Raw genomic sequence first — 17,213 nt, forward strand, 5'->3', positions numbered from 1 at the left:
CGGGTCCAACAGGGGCCCACAGAGGAGCAGGGCCGACTCCTGGGGAGAGGACACCTCTGGTTTTCCAGTCACCCCAGTGCTAGCGGTACGGGAGGCAACTTTGCTAAGATGCCTATGCTTCTACTGAGTGGTGACGGGTGCTTGGGCATCCAGCCTGGTCCTTGTTTCCTCCATCTCAGCTTTATCCTCCTTTCCAAGTCTCGACCTGCGCAGAGACAGATCTACCAGGATGACGTCTGGCACCGAGAGGGTCACTATTAGCTCTGAGACCAAGGCGGCAGCATCTGTCCACAGCCCCAAGGCCGGTAGGGTCAAGTTCCTCTGGGACGCTAGGGGAAGGCCACAGCTGAGGAGCTGCCACGCTAGGCCTTGTGGGCAAGCCCCGACCAATCACTGTAGGGCATACACGAACTCTAGCCAATCAGCGCCCGTCTTATTCCCGAGTCCCGCCCGCTCTAGCCCAGGTCCCCCGAACCCCGTCCCGGCGCCGGCATTCGCGGCTGTCGCTGCAGCCGCCTCCGGAGCCGACTCAGGCAGCCCGGTTCCTGGCTCCCTTCGTTGTCCCCGGTTGCCTTCACTGAAGATGAGTCCCTGCGCGGCCGCGCGCCTTCCCAGCGGAGACCCCCGGCGCACCTTCATCTAGCGACTGGTGAGGGCGGAGGCGACGGCGTCCTGCCAGCCCGGCGGTGGGGGGGAGCAGGGCCCGGGGAGGGGACTCGCGGAGGGGTGGCTTCGAGCTTCGCGCCGCGTGGCACGGCCCGGTGGCCTGGGAGCAGCCCCGCCGCCCCCTCCAGCTAATGAATGGCCTGGTCCCACGAAGTGCTACGTCGCCCTGCCGCCCGACACGCCCTCCGGCGACGCTGCCCGTCTAGTTCCGAGAGCTGTCTGGCGTCACTTCCCTTGGAGCCCTTCCTAGACGCGCCCTTGTCCCTTAAAGCCTGAGTGGAGTTTACAGAGTTTGAGTTCACGCGGGGTTCGCAGGAAGATTTGCTGCTGGGTGGAAAGGGACGGTGTCTGTTCTGCAGAGATAGGATAATGACCCTTTTGGTTGGGAGCTGTCAGATTGCAAGGGGATTTAGTTCAGAGGGGAAATGGTTAACCCAGACCATTGGCCGTGTATCTTGACTCGGTTAACTGACGTACTAATGTAGTCAGAAAACTGGAGTTGTGTTAGCCAGAGGGGATGTTTTTCAAGGAGCGAAAGTTGAGTGGCACCGGTTCCCAACTACCTTGAAGTAGGACTTTTCAAGAAGTTTGTCAGAAATACTGATAAGGGCGGTGCTTTAATTTTTTTTTTAATAGATAATGTAAACTACCTTCCTAATGCACAAGCGCAGGCGTTTTTGGTCAGTTTCGCCCTTCTTGGTTGAATTACTTTCATTAGTTTTTAGTGTTTTAGAGACCTACTTCATGGTATATGTGGACAGACTTCTTTTTTAGAAACGTGTTTTCTAAGAAAGTTTTTGCAAAACTTAAGTCACATCGCAGCTTCAAGAAAAAAATTAATTGGATATGTTGGTTTTCATTTTTAATAAAGCTCGTTTGACGGACTTTCAATATGCTAATTTTTGTGTAATGATTTCACTTCATTTTTAACTTTCAAGATGTTTCTGGATTATAAAATTCTAGAATGAATATACCTATTAAAGGATGTCGGTATGACTTGTTGCTTTCAATGAAAAACTAGTTTCTTATTACACGGGAGTAATTCTTTGTCACACCCAGATCACTTACTTTTTCCTTAAATTTTGGGCAAATATTCTTTTATTAAAACAAGCTATTGAATTAGACCAAGTTTCTATACACAGAGAATATATGAGAACAACATTAGATTACAATATTAATAGACCTAAATGTCCTAACCATTGTAAATGCTTATGTTTAAAAAATATGTTTGGGCTTATAAAAACTTCTCTTTGATTATGACTCATAATCTGTAGCTTGTAACATTTAAATTAGTAAAGATGCAGTGTACTGATATATTATTTGTCTTTTGATAAAAAATATTGCCTGAAGACGAGTTAAAGCTAAAGCCACTAGAGGTCAGGTAATGGTGACACGCACCTTCAATTCCAGGATTTGGGAGACAGAGTCAGATGGATCTCTGAGTTCAAGGCTACCCTGGGCTACACAAGATCAATGCAGAGACCAATCCAGGTGGTGGTGGCTCACAGAGATCATTCATACCACCGCAAATTCTTACTGCTCATCTGAAACTTCTACCTAAGCTTCCAAGGATATTTTTTCTTGTTTGAGAATTTTTTACATACATACAGTGCATACAGTGTCTTTTGATTATCCCCCATTTCTTCCCCTTTTATCCCTAATCCCTTCCCTGTCCTTCCTGTCACCATTCTCTCTTCCCCTTTAAAGTCGTCCTTTTTTTTTTTTTCTTTAACCCACTTTGGACAACTTAATGCTGCCTGTATGCACATGGCCACCTACTGGAGCACGGGTGGCCTCTCAGGAGCCACACCCCTGATGAAACTGACTTTCTCCTATCAACCATCAATTGTCCTTAGCTAGGGAAGTGACTTCATGATTACCTCCCTGCCCCATGCTAGGATTTTGTCTGGCTTTATCAGGTTCAGATCCTGTGCATGCAGTAAGAGCGGCTGGGAATTCATATGTGCAACGATTGTGTTGTGTCCAGAAAAACATTGTTTTGTTATATACTACTTCTGGCTCTTAAAATTATTTCCTTATCCACAGTGATCCTGAGCCTTGGGAGGATAGGATCAAATATCTGAGCATTCCACAGTCTCTTATTCTTCATGCTGACGGGTTGTGGGTCTCTGTGTTAATCGTTGTCTTTTGCTAAAAGAAGCTTCTCTAATAAAGGTTGAGAGATGCGCTGATCTATGAATATAATGAGAAGTCCTTTGAAGTTGGTTTAATGGTGGTCTCATTTAGCAGAATAGCAGTAGTGGATTCTTTGCTAGAACCTATGACTCAGCCAACCATTAATTGGCCCCATTAATGGTACCAGATGTGAGTTCTGTCTTATGAAGCAGGCCTTAAGTCCAGTCAGAAAGTGTTTACTCCATAACATTTGTGCCATGGTTACAGCAGTGAACATATCTTGTCAGGCTGATTGCTGTAGTTCCCAGGGTTCGCAGTTGGATGAGACTGTTGATTACTGTTAGATAAAACTGTAACATGTGAGACAGTGGTTTTTGTTTGTTTTTCTGCTTTCTTTTGTTTGGAATATATTACGGTAGTAGGTGATTAGGTTTGTTTTAAAATATAATTATATTCTTAATTATTGATGAATATAAAGCCTGGGAACCATTGTTTAAGACTCAATGTTGACTGACTAAAATCTTTGTGGCGGGACAGTTGTTGGGGTTGAACCATTGCCAGTAGCTAACCTAGCTAACTATACTTTGCCAATTGTTTCATTTCAGCATTTCAAATGTTGTATATAAAACAAAGATTTGATAATTTATTTGTTCATTTGCTTAGGCTCCTGCCTAATGGAGTAACCGGTGAAGTATTGGTTGTTTTAGTTAACAGTTATGATGTAGTTTTAGGTGATGACCTTTTGGAAGATATTCTGTTGAAGATCATACATATAAATGTGTTTATAGCTTCTGGGACATAGTTTATAGAGTTAAAAATACTTGGAATAATGAAAGTTGTAGCCTTTTTTTTTTTTAAATGAATGAGAGTGGAGTTGCTTACATTTTAAAATATTTCAAGAGAGTTATATTTGTGATTTTGTTTTTGTTTTGTTTTCCTGCAGGTCACCCTCGCAATTATGGATATTTGAAAGGCTCAGACGGTGTGGAGGGGGAGTTCCCCTCCTCACTCCCCCTTGGTGCTTGACTTCAGAAATAATTTATAAACTGGGATTTTTTTTAAAAAAGGAACTTGTATTTGATATGAACTTTATAGAACTATTTATAATTTTTTTGATTTAAGTGCCAAAAGATTATACAAAGATATATAGTTTTATATAATTGTTGTGAATATTTAAATTATAACCTCAAAGGGTCATATCTTCTCGATAATTCTTCCTGAATATTATTTGGGTCCTCGCTTTTTCATTTTTAAAATTTACTTGAGTCACTGTTCTGAAGGAGTAAGCAATATAAAAGCATTTAGGATGGATTCTGCCACCCCTGACTGCACGCCAAAATGTCGATCCCTGAAGCATGCGTTGGATGTCCTTTCTGTGATAACAAAGGGGAGTGAGAACCAGATCAAGGCCTTCCTCTCCACTCACTGTTACAACGCTGTAGCTGTCAAGGATGCCTTTGGCCGGAATGCCCTGCACCTGGTTTCATCCTGTGGGAAGAAAGGAGTGTTAGATTGGCTTATTGAGAAAGGCGTGGACCTGCTGGTGAAAGACAAGGAGTCAGGCTGGACAGCACTGCACAGGAGCACTTTCTATGGACATATTGACTGCGTTTGGTCTCTGTTAAAGGTAAGTATCAGTTTATTTCAAAATCTTATTTAGTCATGTATTTTTCTTTTTTCTTTTATTGAAAATAGCATTTTTCTCTCTTTATTATCCTGATTATGGTTTCCCCCCCTCTCTTCCTCCTGTCTCCTCCCCGTCTCCACTCCCGTCTAGATCCAGTTCCCTCTGTCTTTTATTTAAAATAAATAAGCCATGCCTTGAATCCCAGGTTTATGCATTTATTCCCAGCACTTGGGAGACAAAGGCAGGCAGATCTCTGTGAGTTCAAGGCCAACCTGGACAGTTCTAGCCAGAGCTATACTGTGAGGCCCTGTCTTGAAAAAAAAAAAACAACCGAGAAAAGAAAGAAAGAAAACAAGCAGGCTTCTCTGGGATAATAATAAAATAATGTATAATAAGAGGAGTGGGTGGAGGGTTGGGTGCGAGGGAGGTGTGGGGAACAGTCAGAGGGAGGGAGGGAGGGGGAACTGTGGTTGGTATGTAAGATGAAAAAAAACTTAAATAAAAAATAATTTAAAAAAGAGCACAAAACAAGAAGACTAAGTGGGGAAACCCTCATGCCATCCCCTCTGGTATAGAGGAGGAAAAAAAAAGGATAATAGGATAAAACAAAAACTAACACAGTACGATTAGACGAAATAAGCAGAAGGAAAAGCGCCCAAGAAAAGGCACAAAGAAACAAAGACCCCCTTGTTCACACACTCAGGAATCCCATAAAAAAACCACCAAACTAGAGTCTATAATATATGCGCAAAGGACCTGAAGAGTAAAATGATAGAAAAATATAAATAAAACAAAATTAAAAAATAAAGGTAAAATTTAAAAAGTCCAGACATGATGGATATGACATTATGAGACAAAGAATCTCCAATGTTGCTATTGAGTTCATTTTCTTTTGGCCATCTACTATTGAACCTATAGCCTGCCCTGAAGGGGAATTTCATTCCCCAGTGAGACTCCCTTAAAGCAAACCAAATTTGCAGGTGACTGTCAGTTGGGGTTAGATTCTGGGCTAGGGATGGGGATGTATCTACCAGGACCCCATTTGGTATGTTGTAGGCCCAGTGCATGCTGCCTCAATGTCTGTGAGTTCATGTGCGTGCCTGATCTGTTCTGTCTAGAAGGTCATGGTTCCACGGTGTCCTCTATCTTCTCTGGCTCTTAGACTCTTTCCATCTCCTCTTCCACAGGGTTCCCTGAGCCCTGAGCGGAGGGATTTGATGGAGACTTCCCATTTAGGGTTGAGTGTTCCAAGATCTCTCACTCTCTGCATATTGTGTGGCTGTGAGTCTCTTCTGTATTTGTTTCTATCTGCTGCAGGAGGAAGCGTCTCTGATGCTGGCAGAGCAGGGCACTGATCTGTTTCTCTGGCTGGAGTTTAGGCATGTGATTTTTTTTTTTTTTAATTTTAAATTGTTATCTATTTATTTTTATTTTTTCTTTTTTAATTTATTTTCCATACCACCCACAGTTCCCCTCCCACCTCCTCCTGCTCCCTTCTCCCCCTACCCCCATCCACTCCTCAGAGAGGGTAAGGCCTTCCATGGGGAGTCAACTAAGCCTGGCATATCAAGTTGAGTCAGGACCAAGTCCTTCTTCTAGGCATGTGATTTTCTTAATCTATTTCATGTTGTATTTGTTTAGGAGACATTTATACGTGTTTGATGCTTTTACTGTTCTATTATCTTTAGATTTAAAATCCCATATGTCTTATTTATTTGTACATTTTATGTAAAATTTCAAATAGACATTAAAGCTCACAACATATAATAAACTATTGTGCAATTTTATGTTATGTGTACTGTATGGTAACTGTCAGGAAAAACCTTGAACACAGTTTATTTGAATTTATGATTTATGAAATTATGATTTATGAATTGGGCAGCACTTAAAACCAGAGAAGTTCAATGTGGAGATGTCGCTTAGGGGTGGAACACTTGCCTAGCAGCTAGCGTTCTCAAGGCTCAGGTTTCCACATCCGGTCCCTGCTCCCACCCGAAGAGGCTTAGAGAACTGCTTCTGCAGGTGGGCAGAGGGGAGTCCTCCATTAGATGTTAACTGGTGCCCGTGACTGGTCAGGTCTTCACTTGTTTCTTTTCATGTTAGCTTTCTGCTTGCTTACAGCGAAACCCACTGTTAAAGTTACTTCAGTCTAATGTAATTCCACTGAAAAATTTAAAATAATATCTTCAGGTGTTTAAAAAATGACTTAAATTATCAGTGACTACTTTACCAGGGTTCTGATTGTTGAGTACCAGTTAGGGATAGGAATAAAGGTTTTGAATAATATATCTACTTGTTTAACTAGAATAAAATGATTTTAGTTTAAAAATTTGATAATTAAAATCAGCTTAATTTATATGAAATTTCCTTACACAGTGGATTCCATCTAGGTTTGTTTTGTGAGTAGCCAAATTATGAAGTGTTTTGAGATGTACTCAGTGTTATGGCACTAGTAAATACTGAGTCATGCATTCTAAATATGTAACTTTGCTTTATATATGCATTTTGTCAAGTTTATGCAGGCCCAGAAGATGCTAAATAAGTCTTTCTATCTTTAAGCAATTGGTAGTTAAATTAGGAGTCTTACTATTAGTATTTCCATCTGTTCAAATTTTTAAAAAATAATTACGTAGGATTTTTTTGTAACATATTCTTATCAAAATAATTTCTAATGTATGCTGGTAGTGTAATATCCTTTTTCTGGAACTAAATTGTGTAAGTGGTCTATTTACCGAGTCATCTTGGATATGTTTCCAAGCATGGAGCGTCAGTCATGTCTACAAAAGGGGAGTTGTAGTCTTTCCTCATATCTGCCCCCCTTCTGTAAGGTGCATCACTAACTCCTTTTCTCACCCTTAGGGAAAGCTAAAGAATTGAAACATCAGTTGGCTTCAGTCTTACCTCTGAATCCTTGACAGGAATATTCATTGCTGCTAATTCTGTTGAACTTTTGAGGGCTCTTTGGTTTTCTTCTGTCTGAAAGGTTGCTAGGCATGTCTATATTTAGGGCTTCCATTTGAAACAGTTGTGATTTGGCCTGAATTTTGGACTTAGATTTGCTTTAGATATTCATGGTAGTGTGGTGTGTATTGTTCATGAGAAGCTAGGAAATTGTGCTTTGGATGCCTTGCTTAGCTTGTCTGTCTTATTATCAGAGCCTATTGACCACTGATAGATAGTGAATTTTCACTGATAAAACAATTCTACCAAAATGTTCTTCCAGTACTGTTCAGTATTCTCTTGCTATGAGATACCTGCTCAGCCTGTCCTTTCCTTTGCAGTTCTCCTTTCAGTAACAAGGGGTGCAGGACTTCATTTGAGGGCATTACGTCTGTTCTCTGATGGCCACCATTGTACCTTAAGTGTTACTCATTGACAGTAAAACACTATAACCACAAGTGCAGGTTCAGTGAATTTGCATCTGATAAAACTTCAGAACCACAGAAATTTTATGTCAAATGCCAAAATAAATTTCCCAATAAATAAACACCCATACTGTCCATACTATCAGCCCCTGATTGCCAAATACAGAAGACCTTAGCAGAAACTCTTTGCCTACATAAAGCTACAATAAAGGTAGCAATTTTAGGTGACTTTGCTTTGACACCTTTATTCCATAATGGGATTGAATGCCAAAAGCTTTATGTTTATAGGATTCTTCTGCATCTGTTGCAGTGTACTTCAAATTGTTTCATTTGTAGTCCTGGGGTGAGCCTAGGGCCTCACACATGGTAGGGAAGTACTCCCTGGCTGGATTATACTTAGTCTTTTTTTTTTTTTTTTTTTTAAATCTTGAGACCAGATCCTGTTTAGTTTCCCAAGCTACTGCCTAGCTGGGATTGCAGTCAGAAGTCAACACTACGTCTGGTGCCGTTGTATTTTTATAGTGCTGTTTACTCACTGGTCTGGAAGAACTTGCTTTGATTTTTTTCTATTGTTATGAAAACCTAATAGAATTTCAAAATTGCATGGTTTGAATGACACACTAACTGCAAAGTATTTTGAACAAATGTCTTTTGAGTTTATGATATATGCTATAGAGTGAGCTGTGCATTGCAGACATTGAGTGAACATGACTGAGCTCTTTTTTTGGTTGAGTTTTTATAGTATTATGGAGAGATAGGCAAAAATGAAATAATTAAATATAAATGGAAAGTGCTTTAAAAATATTGTAGTGCTAGGGTTTTGCACATAATAGAGACCAACAGTGGTAACATAAGTGAAAAGATCTCCACAGAGGAGACAGCCAGAACATCCATGTGACTGTAGACCTGTAAACAAAATCAAACTAGAATAACTATAAAGTAATTAGAATAATCGATCTGAAATCTTATCTTCCTCTAAACCCCAGGAATAATAATTTTTACCTTACACTGTTTTAGGACTACATAGTCAAAACAAAAACAGATGTTAGTGTTTCCAGGAGCATCAGTGCTCTGTGATGAAATCCTGTATAAAGCCCATTTGTTCCCTGTAGAAGACAGTCATAAAATACTCAGGCTCTTAAGCCTGCTATAAACTTCAATGCTAGTTTGTAAATTACTCATTTGGGGGATATATACAGAAAGAAATTGATCTTAAATAAGTGGCATATACTTTGCTCAACATGTACCATTAGCATTCAAGATAAATACATTATGAATTATGGTAGTCCATGGGGCTCCAGAGAACAAGAGTCCAAAGTCTCGCTGTTTCGGATGATTCAGATAGTTGCGGTAAGTAAGGTCTAGCAGTAACACCTACAAGATAAACTATGATATGAGTTACTGAGTTCTCATTTGTCGTGTTTATAGTTTGGAATATTGTACCTCTCAGAATGCCCTTCTTTTAAGACCAGGGTAGGTGAGATGAAGAGATGGGCACTGATGATCACATTGTAGGAGACAAACCCTGACTACACACACACACACACACACACACACACACACACACACACACAGAGCCATTGCTGTGCAATCTTTGCTACTGTATGTTTTTAGACTTGAAATCTGACTGTAAAAAGTGAGTGTGTTTGTAGACATGCCTAAAGATGTAGGTCCTTCTATGCAATCAGATCTACATTATCTGTTTGGTTCTAAGTCATTATAACAAATGATTGAGGTACATTACCTTATGATGAAGAAATTTTACTTGGTTTGTGATTTTGGAGATTTCAGACTCCTTGTCCCATTGCTTTGGTCTGTGCTAGTGCAGTACCAGGAGTCTGTGGTGAGCACTCTACTCACCTTGGGTATTTACAGAGCAACAAAGAGGAGGAAACCAGCATTCTGTACCAGTAGTACAGGACCAGAGAGTACTTGGCCCTACCTGTCAAATGTTCTTCTGCCTCTCAATAGTGCCACTAGGTGTTCCACAGTAGAGAAGTATTTCACTTGAAAAACCATCTTATGTACTTCTCTTTGATTTAAAATGTTACTTCGGGCCCGAAGAAATGACTTAACAGTTAAGAGGGGACTGGAGTTCATTTCTCAGCACCCACATAGGGTGGTTCACTGTAATTCCAGCTCTAGTGGATCTGATGTCCACTTTGACATCAGTGGGCACCAGCATACACATGCACACATGCACACGCGAACACACACATGTGTACATAAGCACAACCAAACCAAAACTTTAAAATGTTATTTCTTTTCTTGTACTACCAATAATTGAACATTTTATAATTTTTAGTTCTTTTACATATCAGCGCAAATGTATGTAGCTATGACAGATAATTATTACATGGTTATTTTTCTCTTTTTAATGTGTTGATCATTTGGTTTTTATGCAGAAGTTACTGGTTTGGAGTGAATCCTTAATATGTATTTTTATTTTGTAGCATGGTGTTAGCTTGTATTTACAAGATAAAGAAGGATTGTCACCTTTGGATCTTCTAATGAAGGATAGGCCAACTCACGTTGTGTTTAAGAACACTGGTAAGTATAGTTTCACACAGTTCAGCGAGGTACAGTTTTAATAACTCCTAGTAGTATTTATTCTGATTAAAATATTGAGGATTTATTTGTTTGAATATCTGTAAAGGACTTTTGGACTTTTACTTTCACATCTGTTGATTATTTTTTTATTTTATTTTATTTTGTTCTTTGAGACAGGGTTTCTCTGTAACTTTGGTGCTTGTCCTGGAACTAGCTCTTGTAGACCAGGCTGGCCTTGAACTCACATAGATCCGCCTGCCTCTGCATCCCGAGTGCTGGGATTAAAGGTGTGTGCCACCACCACCTGGCTACCCACACATTTTAAGACTTAAAAAAAAGTATTGGTTCTTGCCTTTCACCTTGTTTGAGATGCACGGCATCACCCACATTAGCTGTTCTCCAGGCTTCTGGAATTCTCTTGGTTTTGCTCATCAGCTTGTTGAAGTGCTGGGATTACAGATGCTCTCTCCATGTCTGGCTTCTACATGGATCCTGGGGATTTGAATTTAGGCCCTCCACTTTGTGGCAAGCACTTTTGGCAACTGAACCTCCTCCCAAGTCCTACTTGCACATACTAATGTCACTTCTTACACTTTTTTTTTTGCCCTTTTGGTTTTGGAAATGTGAATTTACAGTAAAAGAGAAGAGAATTAGTAGAAGTATTGTATAGCTTCTATCTAAGCCAAGTGAGAGCACAATCATTGCCCTTCCCCGACTGCATTGTACGTGACAATCAAAATTTCATTCTAGAATATTTTTAGTCTTCCAGAATAAAACTGAAGACTTACCACAAACTTTCCTCTGATTAAGTTTTATATCAGTTTAAAGGCTCTTTCTTTAGTCATTGTGATTTTGTGTATCAAGAGTGAATTGTAAAAATGAATATTAGTCTTGGGTATGTTAATTTACACGTGTAGTCCCAGCACTTGTGGTGGCAGGGTGAGGAGGTCAAGGCCATGCTCTGTTACATAATGAATTCAGAGGCCTTCTTGCGCCCTGGAAGTCCATCTCAATTCCTCAATTGCCCTAAAAAAGAAAAAAGTTAGTGTTTGTATAGTAACATGTAGTAACAGTGATACTATGCTCACTTTTATAAACACACGTATTTATAAAGCTTATACTTAGAATTTCTTGGGAATAAAGTAGACATTGCAGGTGATGGTTCACTCAGCTGGAAGTTACATGTTACCTTATTAGCTCTCAGTGAGGGCCAAATACTATGATTATTCACATCAGGTTCAGCCTTTCACTCTGCTTTGGATTTTCTGAGTTTTAGAATTTTTTAGAATTATACACTGTATTAATAGATTCATATTTATAAATATACAAGCTAATTTAGTTTCTATTGAGTCACGTTTCAGGTAAACTGATGATTATTGTGTTCCTGTAGTTAGACTAAATTGTCATTCACTTAAATTCTAACAGAATAAAATCCTAACTTTTATTTCAGATCCCACAGAAGTCTATACTTGGGGCGATAACACAAACTTTACTCTGGGTCACGGAAGCCAGAAAAGCAAGCATCACCCAGAACTGGTGGACCTGTTCTCCAGGAGCGGAGTTTATGTCAAGCAGGTATTCTGAAAGATCATCTGTGTACTTTGAGCGATAAGATAAAGTATTTGATAGTTTGGATTTTGCACATTTTTATTCTTTTGAAGGTCTAATAACATCTTAATGAAATTCATTAGAAATTTGCCACTTACAGTTTTTACTGGATTAGCTTCAGTCATGTGTAAGACGTATATGTAAGGGGTGCTAAGCCATTTACTTCTCAAGTCATGTGTCAGAGGTCGATGTTAATTCTGGTACATGATCCTGAATTCTTAAGTGTGAATGAGTGTGCCCTTTCCACTGATAACATGTGAAGCTCTTCTGCATGGTTGTCTGTCCTTCTGCTACGCTGTGTTTTACTTCTGCAGACTGTGCACCCTCAGTGAACTCCTCCCCACTGTCGTCCTGTGTGTGCGCAGACTGTCTTTAATGTCACTCTCCTTTTAGGCTTCTTTTTCATTTTGCTCTGGGCAGTCTTGTAAAGCATTTAATTTAACAAGTCTGAGGTCTTATTTTTGCCGCTCACACTGTACTCACTTTAATGCTAGGACTTCTACATTTTATACCTCAGATCCCATTATTTGAGTTCACCTTTGTCTTATGAGCTGTGTTATTTTTTCTGTTACTGTAAAGAAGTGCCTGGGACTTACTGAAAGGTGGGAAGATTTGTTTTGGATCAAGTTGTGGAGTCCATATTTCTTTGACTGTCTTTGGGTCTGGTGAGATAGCACAGCCTGCCGGAGAGAATGGTGGAAGGCACTGCTCTCCTAAGAGCAGCCAGAAACACCGAGTGTAAAGGAGACTGCTATTTCATAGTCCTCTTTGAGGGATTCCCCTAATGATCTTAAGCCTCCTGCTAGCCACACTTGTTGAGTTTCTACCACCTTTCAGTAACACCAGCCTGCGGACCAAACCGTTACAGTCTTTGGAGGACACTCCAGATTTAAACTAAGTGTGAAGCTGTCTTCCGAGCTTCTTCCCAGCAGTTTCTTGGATAGTGATGATCGTGTCCTAACTTGACTTCTAAGCTCTGCTCTTTTCCTTTCTGTTATTCATGTTTATTCCTTGTTGGTGCTATTTTGTTTTGAAGTAATTAGTTTAGCCGATTCACCTTTGGGTAAATGCAGAGTGCATGACTTAGAATGTCAGGCCTTTTCTAGTCTGCAATTTTCATCATTCCCCCCGACCCCCCCGTGTGTACTTGTATCTGTGTGTCTGTTTCTGCCTGACCCAGAGTAGTAGCCTGGAGATACACCCTTAGCTCATATTTGAAATGGAATACTCAGTTTATAAAATTACTGTGCATGCCTGGCTTTCCTCTGACAGTTCTGGTTTTGATGATTTTCTGGTAGAATTGTTAGTGTCATTAACTAAAAACTATATGGATGCTGAATGATATGACACCATATTAGGCCTCGGTATAACACCACAAAGGCTACATTCTTTATATTGAAAGCCATGCTCTGATGGGTCATAACTAGCAAGATTTGTTTTTTAATAAAAAAGTTAATTGTAGAGAAGGTTCAATTTTGAAAGCTTAGGCATAGGAGCTTGTTTAGGAAGGGGAAGAGACTAGAGAATGTAGAGAATGTATGATGGTGTCATTAAAGCTGTCTCTAGACCTAGTCCATAGTGAAAGGACTTAGCGTGACTGAGACTGATGAACCTGCTGTCAGTTGGTAGTGAATATGAGGGATGAGCTGTCAGAGCAGGAGTGGAGTATATGACGGCCATGTAGTCCCTTGGGCAGTGCTACTCAGCATGTGTCAGCCTGAGCATGTCCTCCAGGGGTTTTTACGATGGTACGGCATTCCTTTAATTGTCTAGGCGCATAAAATAGTAATCTATTCACAGATATTAATGACTGAACACATTTATGGTATTCGAGATGTTTTCCTTTTCTGAATTTTTAGTTAGTGCTAGATTGTGTGGTCTTGAGTGGGGAACTTATGCCACCGGTGACAGGATAATGGTGCTCTTAAGGCACGTAGAATATGACTGTGCTATCTGGTCCTATTATATATGCATTATAAAAAATTCTGTTCTACTTGATGGTATAAAGTTTAGAACAATACATTAAAAAAACAAAAAAAATTTGCTAATGAAAGGAAGTAGAAGTTGAGGATCAAGGAGATTTTATTTACTCTAGAACATGAATAAGGGAAGCTCTGTGGAGAGGTGTGAGAGAAGAGGAATGTAAATTCAGTTCAGGAAGCGGAAGCTGGCTGAGAATGTTTACTGAGCACAGTTAGATGCAGAGCCGACCTTTACTCACTGAAAGGTGCTGGCTCTGTAGAGCAGCACCAGATGAACTGACGCTCACCCATTGCAGATCCTAGAGAGCTGAAGTGAAGAACCTTTCTAATTGTTCAAAACTTCCAAGCGTTAAGTTCTGCTATCATGGGTTCTTTAGTGGTGGGATAAAAATGAATATGTAATTGAAACAAATATATTTGTTTTGACTCAAATAATATTTTTTTTTCTTTCAAAAATTCTAACTTTATAAACTTGGGATTGGTTTTTAGACTTTCTTTTATTGTATTTGTGGTACAAATAAGGGAGTATTTTATTTTGCTTTTTTACTTTGGACAGGCACGTGTTTATAGAACTCTCAGTAGTCCATAGATTTCTGTAGCTCAGCCTATAATTTTGTTATTTTCCAATGGACCATGCTTTTCTGGAGAATGATTCTAGGATTTCTTTCTTTCTCTCTCATCTTTGTGTATCTTAAGAAGGAAGGAGTGGTAGCGTAGTAAGGTGTAGAGAGTGACGTAATGCTGCAGCGAAAGCAGCAAACGTGGCCTCTGTGCTAGCTGAAGCATGGGCCTGTTTAGAGCTGCTGTGAATTTGCTGTTTCTACCCCCTGCTGATGCAGTCTGCCTGCTTCAGTTTGCTTACTATGGAATATGTGAGTGCCAACTGTGTGTCAGTAGTGGGTGGAGGGTTGGAAATGGGAAAGAGAAAGACTTGAAAACAAATACAAAATTCTTTAAGGTTTAAAATGCTATTAAAGCTATATTTAATAAAAACAATTCAAGAAAGGACACAATGCTTCTCCAATGTGTGTTATCAAATCTTTCTAAAAATACTCTTTTGATGTTTCTACTATTTTTATTAATAACACAGATTCTGTTTGATAATCTTATTCTCAGCTCAGTTCTTGCTGTTCGACACCCCATTACACTAGAAAACAAAGGACAGTTATTTTTGCCATTGAAGACCGAAAGCTTACATTCCAGTGTTAATCTCCCACTTCACTGCTCTCTTTGTTCCCCTCCCCTGGGAGTGTTTTTGGGTATAATTTAAAATGATTATAATTTAATTTTTATTTTAGAGCACTTATAAAGAGAATAGTATAGTGAACACCCCAAACATATTGTCTAGCTATACAATTAATTAACAAATATTCCGCTTAACGAATTGAAATAAAGAGGATTTTTTTCAGAGAATTTTTTTTTAATTTTTAATTTTATTTTATATGCATTGGCATGAGGGTATTAGATTCTCAGGAAACGGAGTTACAGCCAGTAGTAAGTGGCCATGTGGGTGCTGCAAATTGAATCTGGGTTCTTTGTAAGAGCAGCCGGTACTCTGAGCTGCTGAGCCATCTCTCCAGCCCCTTTTCAGAAAGTATTTTTTTTTTAAAGAGACTTTTAATAACATAGTTTTGTTTTCTCCTTAGGTGGTGCTTTGCAAATTTCATTCAGTCTTCCTGTCCCAGAAAGGGCAGGTTTACACCTGTGGGCATGGTCGTGGTGGACGCTTAGGCCATGGAGATGAACAGACATGCTTGGTAATGGAGTCACTATATAGTAGACATCAGTAAAGCCATGATAAGTTGGAAGTATCAGTTAATTTTTATATCCTAGCTGTAAAGCAAAATAACGTTCAAAATTAGTAATAGTTTTAAGAAATTTGCTTCGTAGTATATCGCATAAAAATTAAAGACTTAAAAGTGAAAGTATCCAAAAATATTTGACATATAACAAATACTGGGTCAGGAAATATATGGATTTATAATATATGCATATGTGTATATAAAGAGTTTAAAGGTCAGATTAATTATAAAACCCTTTCTTTTACAGGTTCTTATTTCCTTAAAATTTGCATGATCTAAAAAAGTGAACAATATTATTCAAATGTTAGTATTTATGTTACTGAAACTTAAGGTAATTGAAAGAAACCTAGTTTATTATATGCCAGGAAAAGGCTGATTTTTTAAAAATCATCTATTAAAGGAAAGAAAGCAACAACATTAATAGCTTTCACTTCTTGAGGATTTGGTGTACTTGAAATTAGGGTTAGGGTTAGTACTCACAGTGAGCCTCCCAGCGGTCTTGTCTGCTGCAAGCGCTTCTGTCTACGCTGTGTGCATTACACTAACACTAAGAAAGCAGTCGTTTATAGATTGCTAGTTCTCAGATAAGGAAAATGAGGAAAAGTTAAACATTTGATTGAGATCAGATAGATAGGAAATGACTGATGTGAGCTTTGAGTTCAGGATGCGTAACTGCAAAAAATTGAATAGTTTATGTTTGGTTAGTTCTTGAAGGGAAGTTGTATTCTTTCCCTTTCTTCCTAAAATACTGAAGAGCAAAGGGCTCTTAGTTAGGGTTTCCACTGCTGTGAAGAGACACCATGCAAGCCAACTCTTACAATGAAACACATTTAATTGAGGTAGCTGCTTACGGTCCATTATGGTGGGGAGCATGGCAGTGTGTAAGCAGACATGCTGCTGAAGAAGGAGCTGCTACATGTTGATATGCAGGCAACAGGAAGTAGACTGTCTCACTGGGTCTGGCTTGAGCATATATGAGACCTCAAAGCCTGCCTCTACAGTGACACATTTCCTCCAACAAAGCCACTCCTCCTAATAATGCCACTCCCTTTGGGGACCATTTTCTTTCAAACCACCACAGGTTCCTTTTTCTTTTGTTCATGTTACTAACTTTGCATTTGGGATACAGTAGGGCTTAAAAGTCACTTGAGCCGGGCGGTGGTGGCGCACGCCTTTAATCCCAGCACTCGGGAGGCAGAGGCAGTTGGATCTCTGTGAGTTCGAGACCAGCCTGGTCTACAAGAGCTAGTTCCAGGACAGGCTCCAAAACCACAGAGAAACCCTGTCTCGAAAAACCAAAAAAAAAAAAAAGTCACTTGAGAACCAAAAGTTTGGCTCAACAGGTATTTCTATACCTGACATTATGAGAGTGATTCTTGAATTCACAGAAGGTAATCCCACAAGTTTTCCTTTGACCTCCACACATGTGCCATGCTTGCACACACGTGCCTGTGCATACACACACACACACTCACAC

General features: G+C 39.6%; 1 protein-coding gene across 2 annotated transcripts in view; it reads left to right on the forward strand.

Moving 5' to 3' along the window:
- The first annotated feature begins 463 nt into the window (after positions 1-463).
- Positions 464-17,213, forward strand: part of Ibtk (inhibitor of Bruton tyrosine kinase) — a 67,675-nt gene continuing 50,925 nt past the window's right edge. For both annotated transcript variants that reach the window (XM_041679557.1, XM_041679558.1), the window contains exons 1-5: positions 464-649; positions 3,746-4,429; positions 10,248-10,344; positions 11,795-11,919; positions 15,581-15,691. In XM_041679557.1, coding sequence (XP_041535491.1) covers positions 4,109-4,429; positions 10,248-10,344; positions 11,795-11,919; positions 15,581-15,691 — 654 coding nt within the window. In that variant the 5' untranslated portion in view covers positions 464-649; positions 3,746-4,108. The remainder of the gene's footprint in view (positions 650-3,745; positions 4,430-10,247; positions 10,345-11,794; positions 11,920-15,580; positions 15,692-17,213) is intronic.

The sequence above is a fragment of the Microtus oregoni genome, unplaced genomic scaffold (assembly GCF_018167655.1).
Source record: "Microtus oregoni isolate MIOR12 unplaced genomic scaffold, Mior012 000032F_ref0000030, whole genome shotgun sequence".
Taxonomy (NCBI): domain Eukaryota; kingdom Metazoa; phylum Chordata; class Mammalia; order Rodentia; family Cricetidae; genus Microtus; species Microtus oregoni.